General features: G+C 36.6%; 1 protein-coding gene across 8 annotated transcripts in view; it reads right to left on the bottom strand.

Annotated features, from left to right (window-relative positions):
- TAF4B (TATA-box binding protein associated factor 4b) overlaps nt 1-26,057 on the bottom strand; it is a 179,162-nt gene that overhangs the window by 134,211 nt on the left and 18,894 nt on the right. For all 8 annotated transcript variants that reach the window (XR_007145943.1, XM_047828512.1, XM_047828514.1 and 5 more), the window contains 6 exons: nt 24,582-24,746; nt 24,357-24,479; nt 21,053-21,142; nt 16,672-17,286; nt 5,223-5,358; nt 4,453-4,558 (listed from right to left, as the gene is read on the bottom strand). Coding sequence is in view for 7 of the 8 variants with exons in the window: in XM_047828512.1 (XP_047684468.1) it covers nt 4,453-4,558; nt 5,223-5,358; nt 16,672-17,286; nt 21,053-21,142; nt 24,357-24,479; nt 24,582-24,746 (1,235 nt within the window). In the remaining variant the exon portion in view is untranslated. The remainder of the gene's footprint in view (nt 1-4,452; nt 4,559-5,222; nt 5,359-16,671; nt 17,287-21,052; nt 21,143-24,356; nt 24,480-24,581; nt 24,747-26,057) is intronic.

The following is a 26,057-nucleotide window of genomic DNA, read 5'->3' as shown; positions in this document are numbered from 1 at the left end:
AATTGAGGCACAAAGAAACAGACCTGACATCGTGTGATGATTTTTCACTTAAGGAATGGAGCACTAAAACTCTGTAAAAGGGGGCACCCGGGCGGCTCAGTTGGTCAAGCATCCAACTTCAGTTGAGATCATGATCTCAAGGCTCGTGAGCTGAGCTCTGCATTGGACTCTGTGCTAACAGTTCAGAGCCTGGAGCCTGCTTTGGATTCTGCCTGTCTCTCGCTGACCCTCTTGCCGTTCACATTCTGTCTCTCTCTCCCTCTCAAATATAAATAAACATTTTTTTTTTTAAATGTAATTCACTTAAAAAAAAAAAAAACTGCAAAATAAAAGTCAAAGAAGCCAGGCGAAAAGCTTTATGAAAAGCACTCTGAGAAGGAATCTGGGAGATGGCAAAAGAGCATCAGGAATCTGTCTAATGTAACTATTTTGGATCTTCTGAATCTTTTGAAGGCTTCCAACTTCCAAGGGGATGGTAAGGTAAACTGTGGTTATTTGGGTCAATTTCAGCTGTTAGTTTGGCAGAAGCTCCCCATCCCCCAGGCTGCAGCCCTGGAGCAGACAACTATGCATATGTATTGGAGCAGTCTGCACAAAGCTTGTTGCAACTAGGATGAGGAAAAAAACTGTCCTCCAAATATCAGGAGTATATGCTAGGATTACTGATTGTTGCTTCTGATCATAGAGATGTAGACAATGAAGTGAGTGGCCCATTGTTGCTGCAACTCCTCCCTCTGTTGCAAGGTCCTCACCCTCTAGCCAGAGGGACAGCCAAGGCATTTAAAGGGCCAGTCTCCATTTTTCCGCATGCCCTCATTTTCCTCTTTTGGAAGCCCAACATGAAAGACTAGGACATTCAAAGGCAACAGAATGTATGGGGGCAATTAGAATGTCATCAAACATGCCTAGGGAAAAGCAAAGGCTAAAGATGATCTAAGATCTAAAGTGTATACCTCAGGTTGATCCTTCAACAACAAAACACACACAAAACAAAAAAACAGCAAGCCCTGGGGAATGCGAAGAATCTAATTTCCAGAGATGCCACATTATTAGATTTAAACGTCCAGTTTTCAACAAAAAAATCATGACACATACAAAGAAACATGAAAGTATGACCAATTAAAAGAAAAATAAAATCCACAGAAAACTATCCCTGAAAAAGACCCAGGGACAGATGTACTAGACTGCGACTTTTAAACAGCTGTTTTAAAGATGTTCAGGGGTGCCTGGGTGACTCAGTTGGTTGAGCATATGACTCTTGATTTCAGCTCAGGTTATGATCCTAGGGTTCTGGGACAGAACCCCACATCACGCTCCATGCTGACCATGGAATCTGCTTAAGAGAATCTTAAGTAAGCATGGAGTCTGCTTAAGATTCTGTCTTTCCCTCTGCCCCTCGGCCCTCTCCCTGACTCATACTCTCCAAAAAATAAAAAATAAAAAATAAATTTAATTAAAAAATAAAAAAAACAAGCATTGAAGAGAGATATAAAAAACAAAGGAATGAAAAGGAGATAAATAAAAGATCAGAGACAAAATAGTGGAAATTAAGGGAGGTAAGCAGAATAAAATCCATACTACTGTATCCCCTGAAGAGTGAAACATAAAACAATGGACTAGAACTAATATTTCAAATTATAATCCAAGAAAACTTTATAGGCATCTCAAGAGAGCAGAATCTGCATATTAAAATGCCAATTGGGAACCTAAGAAAGTTAAGGTCAGAATGGGCAATGTTTCACAGCATATCCTGATACAAAAATATTACATTTCAAAGATGAAGAACTAAATTCAAGGCCTTCAGATGAGAATATCAAATACATAAAAACAACATAAATATCAAGCAACAGTGGAGAAGCATTTTTTAAAACGCAATACAAAAATGTTACAAAAATGTTAATTTCATATCCAGCCAGATGTCCTTCATGTATCAAGGACACTGCAGCGGTTTTTTGGTTTTTTTAACACACAAGAACTTAGGGAATTCTACACTAATCAGCCTTTCTTGAGTAGAGGAACTCAAGCAGAATTGGTTCATTCCAACGAAGAGATAACTAAGAAAACGTCAGAGAAAGGGCTGATGATGATCATTTTAATATAAAAGTAGACCTACAACTAAAATGCAGATGGAGACAAGGAAGAAAAACTACTGCAGAAATTATTTTAAATTATGACAAAGAAATAATGCAACTAAAAATGGAAGAAAGTTGAGGAAGAAGAAAATAAAATATCCACACACTAATTTTTATACAGGAAATAGGCAGGAATTTTAGAATATCAATATAAGAACAAACCTAAAATTATAATACTTCTAGAACAAAGCATAGAAGATAATCTCCGTAAGTTAGGATTACACAAATACTTCTTAGGTAAAACATGAAAAATATAATTTACAAGGAAAAATGTAATGAACTGAACTTCAGCAAAATTAAATGTTTGCTCTGTGAGAAACACTGGCGAATGATAGAACATACCATAAAGAAAATATTTCCAAATTACTTATGTGGTAAAAAGCTTAGATCTTGAATACACAAAGAACTCTAAAAACTCAACCATTAGAGGGGCTCTTGGGTGGCTCAGTTAAGCGTCTGACTCTTGGTTTCAGCTCAGGTCATGATCTCACAGTTCATGGGTTCGAGCCCCATGTTGGGCTCCACCCTGACAGTGAGGAGCCTGTTTGGGATTCTCTCTCCCTCTCCCCCACTCATGCTCTCTGTCTCTCTCTCTCTCTCTCTCTCTCTCTCAAAATAAATGAACCATAAAAAAAAAAAAAAAATCAACCATAAGAAATCAACTCAGTAAGAAAAAATGGGCAAAGGATTTGAACACACACTTCATCAAAAGAATGTATGTGGATAGCAAATAAATACAAGAACAGATGTTCAATATCTTTAGTCATTAGGGAAATGCAAATTAAAACTACACAATAATAACCATAATACACTTATTAGAATGGTAAAAATCAAAAGAACTGACGATACCAAGAGGTGACAAAGTAGAAGAGCAAATCAACTCTTATTATTGCTAGCAGAAATGCAAAATGGTACAGTTCCTTTGGTAAAGTTTGGCAGTTTCTTTTTTTTTTAATATTTATTTATTTTGGAGAGAGAGTGCGTGCGCATGCACACAAGAGGGGGAGGGGCAGAGAGAGAGGGAGACAAAATCTAAAGCTGGCTCCAGGCTCCAAGCTGTCAACACAGAGCCCGACATGGGGCTCAAACTCATGAACTATAAGATCATGATCTGAAGTCAGTCGCTTAATCAACTGAACAACCACCCAGGTGCCCCCGTTTGGTAGTTTCTTTTTTTTTTTTTTTTTTTAATGTTTTATTTACTTTTGAGAGAGAGAGAGACAGAGCATGAATGGGGGGAGGGTCAGAGAGAGAGAGGGAGACACAGAATCTGAAACAGGCTCCAGGCTCTGAGCTGTCAGCACAGAGCCCGACGCAGGGCTCGAACTCACGGACCGGGAGATTATGACCTGAGCCGAAGTCGGAGGCTTAACCGACCAAGCCACCCAGGCGCCCCGGTAGTTTCTTAAATAAACACACACTCACCTACTGATCCAGCAATCAAACTCCTAGATATTTACTACAAAGAAATGAAGACCTATGTTCACATAAAAATCTGTATATAAATGTGATTTTTTTTTTAAATGCAGGTGCCCCTGTATATAAATGTTTATAGCAACTTTACATATTACTGTAAAAAAACTGGAAACAGCCCAATGTCCATCAACAGGAGACTACAAAGGTTATTTCTCACCAATACAAAAGAACAATCTTTTAATATTCAAAATGATATGGATGAATCTCAAAAACATGCCGAGAGGAAAAAGATGCAAAAAGGTTAATGCAATTTGTCATTTATGTAAAGTTCAAGAATAAACAAAAATGATCTGTGGGGATGGACATATGAATAGCAGCTGCTGGGGGCGCCTGGGTGGCTCAGTCAATTAAGTGCCCAACTCTTGGTTTCGGCTCAGGTACGTGATCTTGCAGTTTCAGTTTGTGAGTTCAAGCCCTTTGTTGGGCTCCGCGCTGTCAGTGCAGAGCCTGCTTCTCTTTCCCTCTCTCTCTGCCCCTTACCTCTCTCTCTGCCCCTTCCCTGGTCATGTGTGTGCGTGCACTCTCTCTCTCTCTCTCTCTAAATTTTAAAAAACAAATTAAAGAATAGAGGTTGCTGGAGGCAAGGGTTAGAAGGTAATTGATTTGAAATAGCATGAAGGTAAAGGATATGTTCAGCATCTTGATTATACAGGAATGTATATTTATCAAAATTCATTGAACTATACACTTAAGATTTATACACTTGTTTATAAGTTATACTCAATAAAGTACTGTTGGCTTTTTAAAAAGGCATCAAGATATTTATTTTATAAGTACTATTCTGCCATCTTTTTTGTTAATACTACTTCCTTAAACCAGACCAAATTTTAACTATTTTCTTTACCTGAAAGATGTTATTCCATTCTCTTTTACTTTATTTTTCTGAATAGGAGATGCTTGGAGTGACAGAATTTTATTTCCTGGTAGGGTAATTTGCTTTAAAATGGAAGCTATAAAAACAAAAGAAGAAAAAAGAATTTAAAAAAAATCAGTCATGCCATATTAGGAGAAATGCAGGACAGCAGCTTTTAATATACCCAGAATAACCAAAAGAAATTTCAAGCTGTCCTAGAACTATGTTTAAACTCAAAAATGACAATAAATTTATTCCCTGCATGAAATCATCTTAGAAAAATCAAAATTTCTTTTCATACAGTCTTCAGCCTATAGGATTACCAGCATTATGAAAATATGCATAAATAGTGACAAGTGATGTTAATATATCATTTATATTTGCATATTTTAAAAATACATGAAACTTCTTTTGTGTTAAGACTGATTTCCAAATGTAGAAAAAGTACATTTCAAAAAGAAATAAAGCTATAGCAATTTTTGTAAATTAAAAAAAGTGCTTTATTCACTAATACATTGTTTTATCTAATTACAAAATACCATGAGTAGTTGCTTCTTCTACCCTAAAATATATATCCCCAAAAAGTAGCTATGTATATACAAAGAATGTACTAGTGATTTTTCAGTCCTCTCTCCTAGGTCCTACTTTTAAAAGAGTACCTTTTCTTAATATAACAAATAAAAAAGAGAACACAAAACCCCATCATGTTCCAAACCCAGCATGATGGGGCCGGGGATGTGGGGGTGGGGGTTGAGGTCTACCTGGAGGAAACTGACTGGCAGGTATTGCAGTGCTCACTGGCATCTTCTTCTGTCCAGATTTCTGAATGGTCAATGCTGAGGAATGGGGAAGTGTGGTCACTTGTTTTGCAACACCTCCTGAAGGCTGCTGGACTACCTGAAACAATGAGAGTTATTAATACACTCATTCAACTAAACCTGCTTTAGGAAAGAACAAGCTTTCAGTTGTAACAGAACAAATGATTGTGCTCACCTAACTGTAAATATACCTTTATGTTAGCATAACAAGAAAGTCTACCTAAAATTTATATCTGTATGTAGCAAAATTATCTTGTTCCAAAGTGAAAAATAGGACTTTCTCACGCAACGTACAGTAAAACCTTGGTTTGTGAGCATAATTCGTTCTGGAAACATTTTGCTTGTAATCCAAAGCATGTGTATATTCAAGTGAATTTCCCCATCAGAAATAGTGGGGACTCAATTTGTTCCACAACCCAAAAACATTCATATAAAAATGATTACAATACTATAATACAAAATAAAGAAAATACAGCATATAAAGAAAAATAAACAGGGGCATCTAAGTGGCTCAGTAGGTTAAGCATCCAACTTCAGCTCAGGTCCTGGTCTCACCGTTTGTGAGTTCAAGTCCCACATGGGGCTCTGTGCTGACAGCTCAGAGCCTGGAGCCTGCTTTGGATTCTGTATCTCCCTCTCTCTCTGCCCCTCCCCCACTCACAATCTGTCTCTGTCTCTCAAATATAAATAAATGTTTAAAAAAAATTTTTTTAAAGAAAAATAAACAAATTAACCTGTACTTACCTTTGAAAACCTTTGTGGCTGGTGTGAGGGAGATAAGAGAAACGAGGGTTATTGTGTAGGACGACTTGCACTATCACTAACAGAATCAGTGCTATTTACTGGCTCAATGGAATCTTTTTCTTTTTGTGCAACTTTAACAAGGAACCTATCCAATGACACTTGCTTTTGCCTCCTTTTGAGGATTTTGTGGAAATGTGACGTTGCTTTGTCATTAAACAGATTCATCCCTCACACTGCTACAGCCGTATTCAGGTGGTGCTTTTCTACAAAATTTTGCAGTTTCCCACATTGTACACATCTCCCTAATCTCATTTGAAGTGGGGGATTCCTCCACCTTTTTTTCCTCCTCCTCTGCATAGGAGATCTCCTCCATAACCTCTTGTTGTTGCTCACAATGCAACAGTTGGATCCAATGGTAGGATGCCAGTTGTGGGCACCTTCCAACATTCTGAAAAATCAGATTTCTGCCAAACGCTGCGGCCTGAGACCAAGTATCTGAGTATGGGACATGATCACCCACAATCCCACATTGAAGAGAGACAGAGAAGAACCACTGGCTCAGCTGTGATCATGTGATGTTTGGCATCACATACTACTTGTATTGTAAGGCATCACTCATTGATCAGGTTAAAATTTATTAGAAATGTTTGCGGGGTGCCTGGGTGGCGCAGTCGGTTAAGCGTCCGACTTCAGCCAGGTCACGATCTCGCGGTCCAGGAGTTCGAGCCCCGCGTTGGGCTCTGGGCTGATGGCTCAGAGCCTGGAGCCTGTTTCCGATTCTGTGTCTCCCTCTCTCTCTGCCGCTCCCCCGTTCATGCTCTGTCTCTCTCTGTTCCAAAAATAAATAAACGTTGGAAAAAAAAAAAATTAAAAAAAAAAAAAAAGAAATGTTTGCTCGTCTTGCAGAACACTCGCAGAACAAGATACTCGCAATCCAAGGTTTTACTGTGTTTTATTTTTAGAGTGTAATTCAAATTTACGCTATCCACTGCCCAATTTAACTCTCCATTTGGATCATATTTTCATTTTTTTTTTTTAGTTTATTTATTTATTTTGAGAGAGTGCAAGTGGGAGAGGGGCAGAGATAGAGGGAGAAAGAGAGAATCCAACCCCACAGAACTGTGAGATCATGCCCTGAGCCGAAACCAAGAGTTAGAGGCCTAACTGACTGGGCCACCCAGGTACCCCTTTTTTCCTTTTAATTATTTATTTCATTTATTTTGAGAGTATGCATATGAGCAGGGGAGGGGCAGAGAGAGAGGGAGGGAATCCAAAGCAGGCTGCACTGTCAGGTGCATGAGATCAGGACCTGAGCCAAAATCAAGAGTTGGACACTTAACTGACTGAGCCACCTGGATGCTGTGTATTTCTTTATTATATATTTTATATATACTTTATAGGTATCTGCATTATTTGCTTTTTTATGATTAGCATATACTACATTTATAATTAGAAAAATGAAGTTGAGTTTTCAAACTAATATTACTAGAAAAATAATAAATTCTACAATGAAATATGTATTCACAGTTACATTTATGCATTCAGACTGAATCTTAACAGAAACAATCCTAACAATTCTGGCCTCTTTCCCCATTTACCCACATCTTCTTCCTTAATATCCTTTACTAAGTATTCTTTTTCAGTATTTTAATTTTGAAAAACAGTAATAAAATATTATTAGAGGGTGCCTGGGTGGCTCAGTGGTTAAGCATCTGACTTCAGCTCAGGTCATGATCTCACCTTTTGAGAGTTCAAGTCCCACATCAGGTAAGCATGAGCCCTGCTTCCGATGTAAAAACAGAACAAACAACAACAACAAAAACGACAAGCCCTGCTTCCGGTGAGCTCTGCTTCTCTCTCTGTCCCTCGTGAGATTCTCTCTCTCTCTCTGTCCCTTGCGCACTTGCACCCTTCTCTTTCTTAAGGGAAAAAAAAAAAAAAAAAAAAAAAATATATATATATATATATATATATATACATATATACACACACACACACACACACACACACACACACACACACACACACACACATATGTGTTTGAGTTAGTCTTCATACCATTCTGATAGGTACTCACTTAATAGCCTGAAGCTCTGTCCCTGAGGTGGATGTGGGCCCTACACAGCCTGGCTGTATGCGACTTGGACTATAAGGAGTGGAGGTGGGGCAGACAGGGATAGCACCCATGGGACCGAGGCACCACTATGTGGCCCTGACAAGGACAAGCTGGGGACAGGAAGCCTCAGTGCCCACCTGTAGGATCCCAGGTGTGCCTGGCCCTGCCTACAGCCCCACATGGGATCAAGATCATACACGTGGGGGGAGACAAATATGCCAGTTAAAAACATATAAATATATCTTTATAAATGTTTATAATTATTATATATATTATGAATATACAAATATTTATATAAATGTATATGATATGTGGTATTTATACATATCACAAAGTTCTGAGCTGGGATTTAAATAACCCTGGATCCCTATTATTCCTCATCTTAATGATTATGACACTTGGGGCAGCATGTACAGCACACTGCACGCTTGCTGAACAAAATAAAATACAATGAGTGAGAAAGAAGAGCATTCATTAGCGTTCTTTCAAAGTACCACTTAAAACCACAGTATTAGGCATCTTATGGAGATTGAGAAATTATTGCAGAGAGATGGAAATTTACCTGAAGAGATATTTATTCCTACTTGGCAAGCAAAAGAAAGCTGTATTATATTTTTGCAAACTTAAGTCCTTTATTTAATTTCCCTCCAAAAAACCACTAGCAAGGAAAATCACTAAGTAGCACATACCTTAGCCTTTTCTCTTGACATGTCAAATTCTGATGTTTTATTTGAATCTTAAAATAAATTAATGTTCTAATAGTTCATAGAAATATATGTCTAGGGCTACATAACATTACTTAGATTTTTTTTTTAATTATGATTTTTACATTATGCTCTGGGATATGTGACAAGGAACTATTGCTTTCTCTGTATTTCAACCCTCACCTACTCCACTATTCATAAATACACAGCAATCAAATGTTTATCTGTAAATAACTCAAGTAGTGCATGCACACACAGCTACTGGATTCAATCACTTACTATCTCCTCTAATTTCTATACATTATTCAATATGTGATTATCAGAATGAACTCAGTAAGGTTGAGTTCCAGAAAATAGAAGACCCTAACAAAACAAAAGCTGCAGTATAAAAGTCAGTTAGTTAGTTGCCAAACATTTTTCAGGAACAGCTAATATATGGTTCTTGTACCACAATTCCTTACCTTCTGGGACAATGGCATACACCACTAAACACTTCTATATGCCCACATTCAGCCTCAGAATCTTAACACAGAGCTCCAGTTAAATCCTACAATGAAAGTTGAAACTTATTTGCCATGCCCAATCTAAATTAAAACTCAATCTTGGTAAACCTTAGAACATGCTGTTTCTTTAATTTAATGGGCCTTCTAAACTCTTAAAAATGTGCTCAGGGGCGCCTGGGTGGCTCAGTCAGTTAAGTGTCAGACTTCAGCTCCCGTCATGATCTCGTGGTTTGTGAGTTGGAGCCCCGCATCGGGCTCTGGGATGACAGCATGGGGCCTGCTTCGCATCCTCTGTCTCCTTCTCTCTCTGCCCCTCCCCTGCTTGCTCTAAAATAAAAAAACATTTTAAAAAATGTGCTCAAATGAATTCTTAATTATGCCACCAGCTTTTATAGGAATCTGTAAATGCTGCTTAAAATTGAGAACCTATAGGGGTGACTGGGTGGCTCAGTCAGTTGAGCGTCCGACTTCGGCTCATGTCATGATCTTGCAGGTCGTGAGTTTGAGCCCTGTGCCAGGCTCTGTGCTGAGAGCTCAGAGCCTGGAGCCTGCTTCAGATTCTGTGTTTTCCTTTTTCTCTGCTCCTCACCCACTCATGCTCTGTCTCTCGATAATGAACATTAAAAAAAAAATTTTAAATTTTTGTTAAATTTTAAATGTGCTTATTGTAAGATTTGATTCATATGAAATTCTAGAACAAGCAAAAGTAATCTGTGGGAGAAAATTATCAAAAGAGTTGTTGCTTCTGGGGATGTTGGGGTGGGGACTGAGAAGGAACACAAGGGTACTTCAAGATGAGGTTAACATACTATAACTTGGTAGGTGATCTGAGTTACACAGAAGTATACGCTAACTGCCAGAACTTATCCAATGGTACATTTAAAATTTGTGTACGTCACTGTATGTAGATCTTAGCTAAAAAGAAAAAGAACAGGAAATATTGAACTGTAGTTAATAACATGCATGTTTAACTATTTAGGAAGAAGTCTTTGAAACCATCAAATAAGATGATTGAAGGCTGGATAAATACATGATAAATCAAGTATAGTAATTATAAACAGAATCTGGGTGGTTGCTATACAGGTGTTCACTATGAACTTCAACACTGCTATGTTTCAAAATTTCCATAATAAAACACTGTCTTTGATAAAGCAAAAATAAGATGACCTAATACTGTAAACACTGTTTCTAAATAGTTTATTGTCCATCAATTCTAATGTATCCTTGCCAATTAAAAAAAAAAAAAAAAAACTCAAGTAAATTTAAATGAACTAGCATTAATCAATCTATATACTATTATATAAACTCTGATTAAATATGGCATGTGGAGAATCTTCTATGCAACCCTAATTACACATGGTAAATAAAGGTACCTTACTTGAATTCAATCTCTTTCTTCACCAAAACTTTCCTCAGTCCCATTTAAGTGGGACTACAACCATCAACTGGAATTCTACCTCTCTTCTCACACTTAACAGAATGCAAAAAAAGAAAGAAAAAAATACAAACTGCTTAAATCTGGATCCTTAGGTCAGTCCAATATGAAACTGAGAGTGAACTACCTGAGCCAATAAAACAATTAATGATCCTTGTTTTGTTTTTTTCCTACTCAATTTTTACTTTAACTTCTCTAATAAATATAGTGGCCACCAGCATACTCAGAAACTAAAATTTATACCCTTGAAAATACTTCTCCATGTCCAGTGAAAACTGGTCAGAGTCCGTCAGCAGAGTTACATCTCATATAGTATTTCATATAAAGATCTATTTGTTTAAAATTCTTTAATGGTCCCTTACTTCAAAATAATTAGGTACCAGAGGAAAATACAATGCAACAAGAATAAATCTTTGCTAATATTCTAGATCAATTTGTTTTAAGAAATCAGCTTTACTTCAATGGAATGAAATGGAAAATTACCACATTTAATAATGTACTAGTACTTGTTTTCGTCTGATATCCACAAAACAGTAATATTTGGAGAATGACTGTTGGACATACTTGGCCACTATTTATCAAATGTCTACAATTCTGTTAAGGAAGAAATGCAGATAAAAGAGTCATATATATGTATGTCTTGTGTGTGTGTATATATATACATATATATATATACAGACATATATACATATTTTCTACAGAGAAACACACAGACATATATACATATTTTCTACAGAGAGAGAGAGAAAGCACATGCACATGCCCATGTGCAAGCAAGGGAGAGGGGGCAGAGGGAGAGAGGGAGGGAATGAGGGAGGGAGAGAGAACCTTAAGTAGGTTCCATGACACAGGGCTCAATTCCATAAGCCTGCAATCAGGACCTGAACCAAAATCCAGAGTCAGACGCTCAACAGACTGAGCCACCCCAGGTGCTCGGGGGAATATATATTTGAAATAAGAAAAATATCCAAGATAATATAAAAGCTTCCTGCCCTATCTCCAAGTATAAACTGTTTTTAAAGATATTGAACTAACAACATATAATACAATATTACTACTAAGAGTGGCAACATTCAGTTTGCTCTCCTCTCTAAAATTATCAGCATTTTTCTTTTCCCTAAAAATACAGACCAGGAATTTTGAATTAACTTTCTCATTTGTGAATTTTATTCATACATGTTGTGGACTTTAGAGACATTGTTTAATTTTTATATGGTAAAATTAGTTATTAAAATATATCAAATTTAATTTTTAAAATGACCAAACTGAAATTAAAATTTAGTTCTCTATTAAATTACCTTTTGTTAATTAAGTTTAAATTTAATTTAAATTATACTTTAAGTTAAATTTAGCTTTTGCTCAATTATGAGTAAAACAGTTTTTTCACAAATATCCTAAGAAAACTGTTTAAGTGCTGAAACTTCTGAAAGCTTCTACTTATTACGTATCCATCATCAGTAGACTATACTACGTATCATCCACTCTCTTTCACTAACTTTAAAGGTAAAAACGTTAAGCTTAACATTTACTCAGAGTGTGTAACATCATATAACACCTGCTATGCTAGAATTAATAGATAATAACATTAACATTTATAAAAACTAGATTCTCAGATGAAATCAAAAGAACTACTGATTAGGTCCACATTTCAATAATTCAAGCATTTGAGGACTAAAATATACAAAGCAATGAACTACTGGCACAAAATGAAAAACTTTCATCTACGGAAGCTGTGAACAAGTCAATTCTTCTGATGAGAACTTTAAGCAGATCCCCAGAGGTTAACATACAATAATCAATGAGATAGAAAAGATAACATGTAGTAATAAATCTAAATTTAAAAAAAAATGGGGAAGGGCCTCTTTAATCTGGGATAAAAATGTGTAATTTCATAAAGCAATAATTCTATAAAATTTAAACCCTGCAATGGGAGATTAAGAGGATTCTTATAGCTCAAAAGCATGGATATAGAAAACATCTAGAAAGCAGGAAACCTATACAATTTCCAGAAAAATTAGTAGAAATGCTAGAAACAGATAAAGAAGGAATTTTAAAATTCACAATCAATTATTAAAGGGAATAAACAAATTTAAAAACTAACACTGAACAGTAATACTTGCATTCAGCTCATTTTTAATTTTGTTAACGTTTATATATTTTTAAAATTTCTTTTGATGTTTTATTAATTTTTGAGAGAGAGAGTGCAAACAGGGGAGGAGCAGACAGAGAGGGAGACACAAATTCCGAAGCAGGCTCTAGGCTCTGAGATATTAGTACAGAGCCTGACATGGGACTCAAACTCACAAACCATGAGATCATGACCTGAGCCAGTGTCGGACGCTTAACTGACTGAGCCACCCAGGCGCCCCTAATGTTTATTATTTTTGAGAGAAAGAGAAAGAGAAAGAGACAGAGCATGAGCATGAATATGAGAAGAGGAGGGGCAGAGAGAGAGAGACACAGAATCTGAAGAAGGTTCCAGGCTCTGCACAGTGAGCACAGAGCCTCAAGCAGGGCTCAAACTCACAAACTGTGAGATCATGACCCAAGGTGAAGTCTGATGCCTAACAAACTGAGCCACCCAGGTGCCCCATTCTTCAGCTCATTTTTAGAGACTACATCCTGAGTCGCCCAGACCACAGATTTGATCCAGTATGGCAATTCTCATATCTTAAATTATTATTTGCCATCTTTCTTATAAGCTGCACTGAATACTTTCTTATGTTTCTAGCATCCTATTTTCCTTCTCACCTAACTGGGATTAAATTGGACAATGGTTTAAAATGGGCTCACCTAATACTAATAAACACTTTAGTAAATATTAATTTTCCACATTAATTTGAAAAAATATCCTAGTTCAGTCCTCTCTGTGGCATTACCATACAGAATGGCTTATCTTGTTTTGTGCCCCAGGTAAAAATGTGTTACAAAACAGATTACAATGCATCTTCAGTGTCTAGTTGCTCTAGTGTTTGTCATTTTTAAATATGAAGGTATGAATACTGACATCAAATGTGTTGAGTAAAATTAAAACAAAGGCCAAACGGGGTGCCTGGCTGGCTCAGTAGGTAGAGCATGCAACTCTCAATCTCAGGGTTCTGAGTTTAAGCCCCACCATTGGGCATGGAGCCTACTTAAAAAAAAAAAAAAAATGTGAACAAACAAAGGCTAAACAAGAAAGCAGAATTCACAAGGAAAATTAAAATACTCCACATTATACAAATGAAAGTAGTAATTCAAAAAATCCCTAACATTTACCATTGGATTCATTCATTCTTTTCTCTTGCTTTCTTTCTTAGATTTTGTTTTTAAGTAATCTCTGTATCCAACGTGGGGCTCCAACTCACAACCCTGAGATCCAGAGCTGCATACTCGAAGTACTGGGCTAGCCAGTACTAGATTTTCTGTTACATTTTTTCTTTACTGAAATTGTTCCTAATGTATAACAAGTCAAACCTACAAAACATAAATGCTATCAAGATATTATTACCACATAACTTTTCTGTTTCAGGACACTCTAGAAACCTAGAAGTTCTTGCCATGAGTACCATACTCTAATGGGAAAGACACTAGGTTCTAGTCTGAGATCCAATACTTGTTGAGTGCCAGTGGATGGGTCACTTAATGTTTCCAGAGTCTTAGTTTTCTCACTGCCTTTTCTTTATCACAAAAGTATTTTAAAACCCATAGTTAATACATGACATGCTTTTAAAATTCTACATAGCTATAAAGTGTTATTTCAATTCAGGAACTAATAATAGTATAAATGTTCAATAAAGATTAGCACTGATTCAAGAATCACTTATGACCTGTAAAGAGGATTTCAATTCTGTTCAGTGCTACCAAAAACAGGCCTTTCCTTGAGGCAATTACTCTGTTTCAGTGGTTCCCAAAGCTGGCTGCTCAGACTGATGTTTAAGAATCACTGCTTCTAAAAAGGTTTCAAGTCTGAGATTAAATTCAGACAACCCAAGAGAAACCCTGCAAGGCAGGCACATTTCTTTATTTGAAAATCAGACCCTGAGTAGGAAGGGATGAAAAAAAGATTAGCACCCAGGAAATGGCTATTACTTCCTACCTACTCAGGAGTTTGATTGTCCATATTGATCTTCCTTCTTTCATCTTATACCCATTGCTACCTTCTGCCTCAAAGACAATCATCCACAGATACTAACCTCTGCTCCTGATCACACAAACAAGGCTAGTAAGTTTACTTGGATTTTATTATTCCCAGAAGCAGAATAAAAACTAAAACAAAGAGATTCAACACACAGCCTTTAACAAAAAGATTTATAAAAGAAAACAAGGGCAATTACCAAAACTATACTAGAACAGCTAGTGTAACAGGTGTTACAGTATAAGGTAAGCAAAAAAAGAAAAATCATTTTTATTTTATTTATTTTTTTAATGTTTATTTTAGAAAGAGAGAGACACAAAGAGCATGAGTGGGGGAGGGGCAGAGAGAGAGGAGACACACAATCTGAAACAGGATCCAGGCTCTGAGCTGTCAGCACAGAGCCCAGTGTGGGGCTCAAACTCACAAGACTTGAGATCACGACCTGAGCCAAAGTCAGACGCTCAACCGACTGAGCCACCCAGGCATCCCAAGAAACGTGATTCTTAACTCACCATGTACTATCTCCCACAGGTTATTAACAATACTCTCACCATCTGTCTTGAATCAACTAAAGTGTTCTAAACACTGAAAATAAGGGGAAGCCCCATGAAAATGAGCCAGGAAGCCAAAAGGGGAACCTCTCACACCCTACAACTAGTCATCAGCTGCAGACCCCAACACAAAGAGAGGTACCTTGCATTCTGAACAGGAAGAAACCTATCCTTTACTACGACTGCAGGAGGAAGAAAGATTTTCATCTTGCCCAGCAACAGCCCAGCCGATGAGAGAGAGACTGTCACAACTCCACCAAGGAGAAGCTACTACACATCGAACTGTGTTTACTCCAAAGGACTTTTGATTATAACAGCCTTTTCCAACTTCCTCCTTTCCTCTATACAAGGCCATTCTCTTCTGTTCTCTAGATGTGCCTGTGATTTTGCCACAGCTTGCTTGTCCTGAATCTAATGCTCTGCTATTCCCAAATAAACTGGTAAAATAACTGACAGTTTTATTTCTAAGTGTTAACAACACTAATTGATAAATAGCTAAGGTTTCTTTCATCCAAGAACCTCCTAACCTACCAAGTTTAGGAAAAAACACAGCTTCATACTCATCTATTCCCCTCACCATTTCCCTCTCCTCTTAGCATATTTTTCTTGAGAACTGTTACCATAACATTACCTCTGTAATAACCTTGTCAAAAAGATTTAGTCTGAATCTTAACTTGAGGAAACAATTAGACATAACAAAGGACATTCTGCAAAACAACTAGCCTGGGCACTTAAACTATTACAAGATAATGAGCAACCATGAAAGGCTGGGGAGCTGTTCTGGATTAAAGGAGCCTAAAGAGAAAAGACAGGTGAATGTAACAGGCAGTTCTCTATCAGAAAAAAAGTAGCTGTAAAGGACACTGTTGGCACAACTAGGAAAATAACTGTACCAATACTAACTTTCCACATACGGTAATAAGTGTGAGGCCCTTACGTTAGAGAAAAAATCCTTTTCAGTAGGAGATACACAGTACTTAGCTTAGAGGTGCAACATCACGACTTCTGCAATAAGCTCTCAAATGGTTCAGGAAAAAGTTATGTGCGTGTGCTTATGTGTGTGAACAGAGAGAGGAAGAAACTAAACGAATATGGCAAAATGTTACCAAGTATTCAAACTCAGTCAAGGATACTCAGGGGCTTGTTTTACTAGCCTTGCCAGTTTTCTGAATGTTTGAAATTTTCAAAAGAAGAAACTGAGGAAGAAATGAACGTTACTCACTAGTTGTTTGACTTTAACTGCCTGTGGAATACCAGCCGGCTGAGAAAGGATGGGGCCTGGTGGTGCAAGTTTTATCTGGACTGGAGCAATGACAGGCTTGTCAGATGTGGTCCCAGCAGAGGTCATGACAGGTTTCACAGACGGAAGACAGACAGCTGCTGCCGAAGGTTCTCCGAAAGTCACCGCAGGGAGAGCCAGCGTGACTGCTGCCCCAGAGACAGCTGGCTTCTCAGGTGGGAGGGAGACTGCTGTGACTGTGTTCTGTATAGATGTCACCAGTGGTTTTGGAGTCTGAAGCAAAACCGTTCCAGCTGCTGTTCCTCCTGGTGCAGCAGGTGGACCCAGAGAATGAAGTGTCACAACTCCTGGTTTTGCTCCCCCTGGGCCAGCAAGTGGATTCAGAGCTGGCACTGACACGGTGCTGGCTGTTGTTGTTCCAGAAACAATGATGGGTTTTTCAGGCTGGATGGAGCAAACTGTTGTTGTCACCACGGGAGAAGTGGCTGCTGTTGTGGTACAGGTAGCAATGACAACCTCACTACAGGTCTGCTGAACACACTGCTGAATAAAGCTCTGGGAGTTGGGCATGAGTTGTCGTAAGGCAATCACACTTTTCTAGAAACAGGGGAGAAAAAAGAACCTGATTAAATAAATCAACTGCTAGTAAAACTAAAGGATTTAGTACTTCATAGCTTTGTATTTTTCATAGCTTTACAACATAAAACAAATCAAAAGTATATCAGGTGTTTCAGTTGAGGAAATCTGGTATCACTTCATATTCATATCCTGTCAAAATCCAGGATACAGTCAATTTAAAGCCCCAAAGTGCTTTATTTTTCAACAGGAAATTATCTCCCAATATTAAACTTATTTTGTATACCTCAATATCAATTTAGTAAAATAAAAACACTGTGTATACTCGTTTATATTTACCTATACCCCATAATAGATCACTAATAATCTTAGTATCTATAAGTTTGTTTTATAACAATAGAATCTATCAAAAAAAAAGGTTTTGGTAAACAACTTTCAAGCTTTGGATAGACAGTCTTAAATCAAAATAAAAGTAATACAAGAAAAGACAAAAATAAAACTAATACAAACAAGGTCAATTTCCTTAATTGAGCTAGAATATTTTCATTTATTTATCTAACTATTTGTCTGTTTATTCATTTGTGTTATTTATTTGAGATAGAATGCGAGTGCATGCATGGGGGGGAGGGGGGGAAGCAGAGGGAGAGGGAGGGAGAGAGTCTTTTGGGGGGATGTGGGGGAGAGAGACGATCTTAAGCAGGCTCCACACTCAGCATGGAGCCCAACTCAGGGCTCAATCTCATGATCTGAGCCAAAATCAAAAGTGGGACACTTAACTGACTGAGCCCCTTAGGTTCCCCAAGCTAGAATATTTTGACAGGATTTTACACTGGTGTTCCTTACACCCTTCTAAAAGAGTAAAGGGTGTTCAAACTAAAAAGTAGAACATTCTTTTTGTCCCTGGGGATTTTGTTTTTAAGAAAGAAAAAAAAAAATGGAAAAGGAGGCAAGATAGTAGGTTATCTTTTGATGAATTCAAGGGCTGTTTGGAAGGTTTCCTTGTTTTGACATTTAAATTCAGTCAGACTGCCTTTATTTAAGAAGCAAATGAGAACCATTGTTCTTCCTTTTCTTATAGTTACTTCCTTTACTTTTTTTTTATTAAAAAGGATTGAAAAGCTCTCTGAAGGTTTTCAAATATGTATATAAATGGTAACAAAAGAAAGTAAGAAACAATCTCTCATAATCTTTTTCCAAACTTTAAAAGCAAGCTGCTTTGGAAACACATGAACAGATGAAGTGATCTGATTAAATTTAAGCCAGAATTCTAACATGAGGGGATCCTGAGAAAAACACAATTGAAAAAAAATGTTAAAATAATGAGACTCAGGGGCACCTGGGTGGCCCAATCAGTTGAGCGTCCGACTTCAGCTCAGGTCACAATCTCACAGTTCGTGACTTGGAGCCCAGCGTCGGGCTCTGTGCTGACAGCTCAGAGCCTGGAGCCTGCTTCAGATTCTGTCTCCCTCTCTCTGCCCCTCCCCCACTCATGCTCTGTCTCTGAAAAATGAATAAACATTTAAAAAAATTTTTAATAAATAAATTAATTAATGAGACTCAAAGAGATAATAAAAAATATATGTCTAAATTATCTCTTGATCAGCTGGCCAGAGTTAAGTTTACATGTGGCATCTCTATGCCACATTCAATGTCCAAAAGCTTTCAAAAATGAGAAAAAAATTCTCACCAAAAAAAAAAAAAAAAAAAAAAAAAAATCACAAAGCTTAATAGATCCTTAAAAAACACATAAAGGGATGCCTGGGCGATTCAGTTGGTTAAGCTTCTGGCCCTTGATTTCAGCTCAGGTCCCAATCTCACCGTTTGTGAGATTGAGTCCCATGCTGGGCTCTGTGCTGACAGCATGGAGCCTTCTTGTGGTTCTCTGTCTCCCTCTCTCTCTCTGCCCTTCCCTCTGCTCATGCACACACATGCACATGCTCACACTCTCTCTCTCTCTCAAAAATAAATAAACTTGGGGCGCCTGGGTGGCTCAGTCAGTTGGGCGTCCAACTTCGGCTCAGGTCATGATCTCACGGTCCGTGAGTTCCAGCCCCACCTCGGGCTGTGTGCTGACAGCTCAGAGCCTGGAGCCTGTTTCAGATTCTGTGTCTCCCTCTCTCTCTGACCCTCCCCCGTTTGTCCTCTGTCTCTCTCTGAATCAAAAATAAAAAATAAGTGTTACAAAAAAAATTTTTTTTAATAGATAAACTTAAAAAAATACATACAAAGCACAAATACTTCCTAGTGTAACATTTGGCAACTTAATGTTAGTATTATCAAAAAAATAGTCAGGTAGACTAAATTCTGGACCTGTGAGCTTGATAAAAAAATTAGTCAATTTAAAGTTTTTTTCGTCTCCAAAATGGAAACTACTATAAAATCTAGCACCTAGTATTCTCAAAAGACTGATATGAAAATTAAGCGCAAACAATGTAAATTTAAAAAGCATCTAGCATGGGCGCCTGGGTGGCTCAGTCGGTTAAGCGTCTGACTTCGGCTCAGGTCATGATCTCACAGTCCGTGAGTTCGAGCCCCGCGTCGGGCTCTGTGCTGACAGCTCAGAGCCTGGAGGCTGCTTCAGATTCTGTGTCTCCCTCTCTCTCTGACCCTCCCCTGTTCATGCTCTGACTCTGTCTCAAAAATAAATATTAAAAATCAAAAAATAAAAATAAAATAAGAAATAAAAATAAAAAGTATCTAGCAAAGCATAGGATACATATTAGAAGCCTACTGATTATCTTCCTTCTCCCCCATGGTGTCTCCAGGGAGTATGAAATACAGATAAATTCAAGAGTTGTCAGTGTCATATAGACACCTATAGCTCACAGAACTTTAGGCATTGAAAGGGACCCAAGGAAGAACTGCCTCTAACTTCTCAATCAAGAAAGTCATCCAAAAAGCAGGGCAGTAGTTATTTGGTATTATTAGGTATTTTGCTGAACCTGCAACTTTCCCCAGACCAAGTCTCCTTTAGCTAAAACATTCTGTTGCTATAGCCACAATTCATATCACATGATTGGCATCCTCCTAATCAATGTGCTCACCCTTCTAGTGACAGTTTCCACTATTTTAATATCCTTCTGAAGAGGTGCCCCATTTTCCTTCCAACTCTTCTTGTATGAGGCAACCAAAAGGAGTCTTCCACTGTGGCACCTCTTTCATCTCCCTACACAATTAAGTCAAATTGTCTTCCATTATTTCAAAATTTATGGGATGACTCTGTGGTTCACTATAATCCCAGGTCTTTAATAACTGTATAAATTTCAATTCGATTCCTCTTCAGCTTCTGAATATCCAAAAAAAATAATTTTTATAGTCTCTTGTTATCAAAGTTACTGTTCTACATCAAAATTCTATTTAATTCAACAAATCGTCAAAAGGAGTATGCCTAGTAACAGTTTTTAAAAATAACAGCTCTCCCACTAAATTTGTCATGATGAGATTTTTTTTATTTCTAAGACAATATGAGTTATTAGGACAAAGCAGAAGGCCCTATTTTAATGGAAAAGTCAAGATATTTGAGGATATAAGCTTTAACAATATAATCATTAAGTCTTGTTCATGAATGAGGTGTTACTTCTGTTTTCTCAAAGTGTTCCAATCCAAAGAATACGGACTAACTATGAATGTTAACAGATGACAACATTTGAGAGCCCTCTCCTACATTGTTAGTATTTTCACATTAAACTGCTCTCATATTGAAATATTCAGGTTTTCAATTATTTTTTCAAAATTATTTTAAATAATCTAATCCAAATAATTTATTCAAAGTAACAGACAACTTTACCTTAAGAAAAGGAACTAGGTGAGGCTGAGGTGAAGACTTGAGTTCAACATACAGTTGTCTAGTAAATTCTTCTGCTTCAATTTTTGCATCCTGAGGAACAGAAGAAAGAAAAATACTTTTATGTTTACAAATATTTTAAAAGAGAAAAGGTATGTAATTCATGATTGATGTAAGGAGGTCAAAGACCTACCTGTATTCTGAAAACTAGAAGATGTTAATGAAAGAAATTGAAGAGGACACAAAAAAAATGGAAACATATACCATGCTCATGGGATTGGAAGAATTAATATTGTTAACATGTTTATACTACCCAAAGCAATCTACAGATTGAATACAATTCCTATCAAAATACCAACAGCATTTTTCATAGAACTAGAACAAATAATCCTAAAATCTGTGTGGAACCACAAAAGACCCTGAACAGCCAATTTTAAGAAAGAAAAAAGCTGGAGGTTATCATAATCCCAAACTTCAAACTATACTACAAAGCTATAGTAATCCAAACAGTATGGTATTGACACAAAAACAGACGTACAGATCAATGGAATAGAGTAGACAGCCAAGAAATAAACCTATGTGTATATGGTCAATTAATCTATGACAATGAGGTGAAAATATACAATGGGGAAAAGACAGTCTCTTCAATAGTGTTGGGAAAACTGGACAGCTACATACAAAAGAATGAAACTGGACCATTTTGTTAAACCATATACAAAAATAAATTCAAAATGGATTAAAGACCTAAATGTGAGACCTAGAACCATAAAACTCCAGAAGAAAACACAGGCAGTAAACTCTTGGACATCAGCCTTAGCAATATTTTTCTGTATATGTCTTCTCAGGCAAAGGAAATAAAAGCACAAATAAATTACTGAGACTATATCAAACTAAAAAGCTTTTGCAGAGCAAAGGAAACCATTAACAAAACAAAAAGGCAACTTTCTGAACAGGGAGAAGATAATGTGCAAATGACATACCTGATAAGGGGTTAATATCCAAAATATATAAAGAATTCATACAACTTAATACCAAAAAAAGAAAAAAAAAATCATCTGATTAAAAATAGACAAGAGGACCTAAATAGACATTTTTCCAAAGAAGACTTAGGATGGCAAACAGACATATGAATAGATGGTCAATATCACTAATCATCAGGGAAATGCAAATCAAAAACACAATGAGATATTACCTCACACCAATCAAAATGGCTAATATCAAAAAAACAAGAAGCAATAAGTGTTGGCAAGGATGTGGAGAAAAGGAAACCCTTATGCACTATTGGAAGGAATGTAAATTGGTACAGTTGTTATGGAAAACAGTATGAAGATTTCTCAAAAATTTAAAAATTAAAATAACACATGATCCACTTCTGGGTATTTACCCAAAGAAAACAAAAACACTACTCTGAAAAATATATGCACCACTGTGTTTACTGCAGCACTGTTTACAATATCCAAGATATAAAAGCAACCTAAATGTCCATCATTAGACAGATGATTGGATAAAAAAGATACGGTATATACATACAATAGAATATTACTCAGCCATAAAACAGAATGAGATCTTGCCATTCACAACATGGATGGACCTAGAGGGTATTATGCTAACTGAAGTAAGTCAGACAGGAGAAAGACAAATACTGTAAGATTTCACTTATATGTGAAATCTAAAAAATAATACAAAGAGAAACAAACTCAAATATAGAGAAGAAACTGGGGAGGAGAAAATAGGCAAAATAGCTGAAGGGACTTAGGAAGGGCAAACTTCCAGTTATAAAATAAGCAAGTCAGAGGGATGGAAAGTACACCACAGGAAATATAACGAATAATACTGCAATAACTTTCTGGCGATAGATGGTAACCACACTTACTGTGGTAAACATTCTGTAATGTATGTAATTGTCAAATCACTATGCTGTATACTTGAAAATAATATGTCAACTACATTTAAATCAAAAATTAAAAATTTAAGTTAATTTTAATTTTTAAAAATGCTTGAAAGTTAAGTTAAAAATTTGTTTGTAGGACTTACAATTTTAAGTATCTAAAATAGTTTTCCCAAGCAGAAAACTAACCGTTTCAAATGTGCCCTATTTCTAACAAATTATAGGTAGCATAAAAAAGAGTAGTAAAGAAGGTATTTTAATATTTATAAAGTATACTTGTTTTCCTGTAATGTTTGAAACATAAACATCTTCCGCTAGGAAAAAGTGACCATTTTTATACAAAAAATACACAAAATTCTCATTGTATGGTCAGAGAAACCTGTAGATTTTAGTAGTTCAAAAAATTCAAAATTGTATTTGTCTATCATCAGCATATTTCTTAAGCATATAATATGTAATATTTGCTCATTTCCACTTTCATCTGCTTTAATGTATGTAAGCATTTTATCTGAAAGATATAAAAATGAATGACATATAATTTGACAGCTAAAAAATACAGCATCTTGGAACTTGTAAGTCAAAGATCATCACATTTTGTTTAAATGTTTACTTATTTATTTTGAGAGAGAGAGACAGAGAGTGCACACAAGTTGGGGAGGGGCAAGAGAGAGAGAGAAGGAGACAAAGAACCCCAAGCAGGCTCCCCACTGTTAGCACAGAGCCCAACGTAGAGCTCGATCTCACGAACTGTGAGATCATGACCTGAACTGAAATCAAGAGTTGGACACCCAACTGACTGAGCCACCCAGGCGCCCTAAAGGTCATCACATTTATTACTCTTCTCATTTTAAGAGAAGGAAAGGCAGACTTAAGAAGATTAACTTACTTCCATGGGTTACAAAGTTTGTTGTTTGAACTTACAGACTGGCTTTCTGACATTTGCAATTCTAGTAACAATTTTTTACTTGGCTTTCAAATAGTCAACCTTCTCTCCAAGGTCTTTTTTTAGGTTAAGGCATACAGAAAATAATATACAATAGATTTACTTGTCTTAGATTTATTATCATTATAAAGCTCTTAAAAAGCAAAAGCAGAAGCACCTGGCGGGTTCAGTTCATTAAACATCTGGCTCTTGACTTTGGCTCAGGTCATGATCTCACAGTTCATGGGTTAGAGTCCCACCTTGAGCTCTGTGGTCTGCTTGAGATTCTCTCCCTCTCTCTCTCTCTCTCTCTCTCTCTGTCCCTAACCCCTGCGTGCTTTCTTTCTCCCAAAATAAACTTAAAAACAAAAAAACAAAAAAACAAAAAACAAAACATAGCTTGTCAAAAAAATCCATCTAACATAAACCTCACTTAAAGATACATCCCATTTAAAACATGTTCTAAGAATTCTCACGTTTTCATAATACTAACTTACCAAAAGTTGTTCCACCAGTTTCTTCACATTCTGCCCCATTTCTGGGGACTGTGATCCACTACACGCTAGTTTTATTAACATGGCAAGGAAGTTCTTACACTTCTTCACATTTTCTAGCATCGCCTAAGTAAAGAAATATACATAAAACACAAATGTTAGCTAAAAACAGAATTCAAGAAAATCTGTAAAGAGCTGTACTCACATAAGGTGGAAGTGAGAGCTTACCGGAGAAAGATTTGCCTGAGCAGCTGCTGAGTTCTCTGCTTTGAGACTGGGATCATTTGAGAGGGCAGGTGATGCTCCCAAATTTGAAGGCTTCAGGGTAGTTACAGAATTCAAGGGCTTTCCAGGAGTAACTGTGACAACACTGGCTGTTGGCACAGCCACAGACTGAAATTAAGAGTAGTGTATACTTAGATACATTTACTATAATATATATATCACAGCTGGTGCCTCATTTCACACTTATGAGACTACAAATGGATCTTGACATCTTTGCTTTCATGTTATGTTCTACTAGTGTAAAGCAATGGCACACTGCTGTAAGAGCTCTGGACTTTAACAGATCTGGGTTTCATTCTCATCTACCTACCTACTTTTCATTGACATCTACTGAGTGTTGTCCTCAAGCAAGTAATCCCTTGACTCCTGTCTATAAAAAAATAGACACCTACCTACTCTCCTAGGGTTGTTTGTGAAAAATAGTACCAAGCATATGGTCCTCAAAAAACATTATTAATACTTCTCTAAAAAGAATTTGAAATAGTCTTTATATGAAAATATAGGATTTCCTATTCTATAATTTTCTGCTTAAGTATAGAGAGATCTATTGATCATATTGTATTCAGATAAGCTACTTTTATTAGACTATTAAACATAATAAATATTACAAACTGTGATATCTTACTCTCACAGTGAAAAGAATTTTGGTTATTCTACCCTCTATTGAAATGAGGTGTGATTCTAGCGCCACCTGCAGGATAAAAAGTTTAATACAAGAAATCACAAGTCAGGCAGTTAAAAACTTAGACGACTATATTGAGATAAAGCAACAATCTTATTTTAAAACAAACACTGAAAGTAACAGAACAGGAGTCAAGTTTAGGGGGATCAGAAGACAAGAGTATTTATAATTCATGCAGAAAACTGAACAATGCACCATCACTTTAGTTGAAATACTTGTATACTAAGGTATACAACACAAAAAGTTCAGGTTGCAATCTCCTTCAAGAAAATTCCTTTGGTAACAGTCCCAATAAGTGAATTAAAATGTACACCAAAATTTCCCACTTTAGAAAGACTGGAGCATATATTAGACAAGCATATATTAGAAAAGACAGGGTAAAAAAATGGGAAAGAAATTAAAAACCCTGATTAACGATGAAGACTAGAATGAATGATGAAATGTTTAAAAAAAGTTAAATTAAAAATTGCAGCTAAATCTTCAACTTTTATATACCCCTTTGTAAAAAGAGTGCAGATAAAATCTCATTTGCTGAAAATTAGACAGATAGTGTTTATTATTCTTACTGATATTGTAATTCTCAAGGGTTAAAATTTCAAATTGCCCCATCCAAAGCAATAAAGAATAATGCTTAAGAACATAGAGGCTGGAAGAATGAAATCCTGCCATTCTCAATGATGTGGATGCAGCTAGAGAGGATGGATGCTAAGTGAAATAAGTCAGTCAGAGAAAGACAG

The sequence above is a fragment of the Prionailurus viverrinus genome, chromosome D3 (assembly GCF_022837055.1).
Source record: "Prionailurus viverrinus isolate Anna chromosome D3, UM_Priviv_1.0, whole genome shotgun sequence".
NCBI lineage: Eukaryota > Metazoa > Chordata > Mammalia > Carnivora > Felidae > Prionailurus > Prionailurus viverrinus.
The sequence above is the reverse complement of the archived record's forward strand: the minus strand, read 5'-3'. Positions and strand labels throughout refer to the sequence as shown.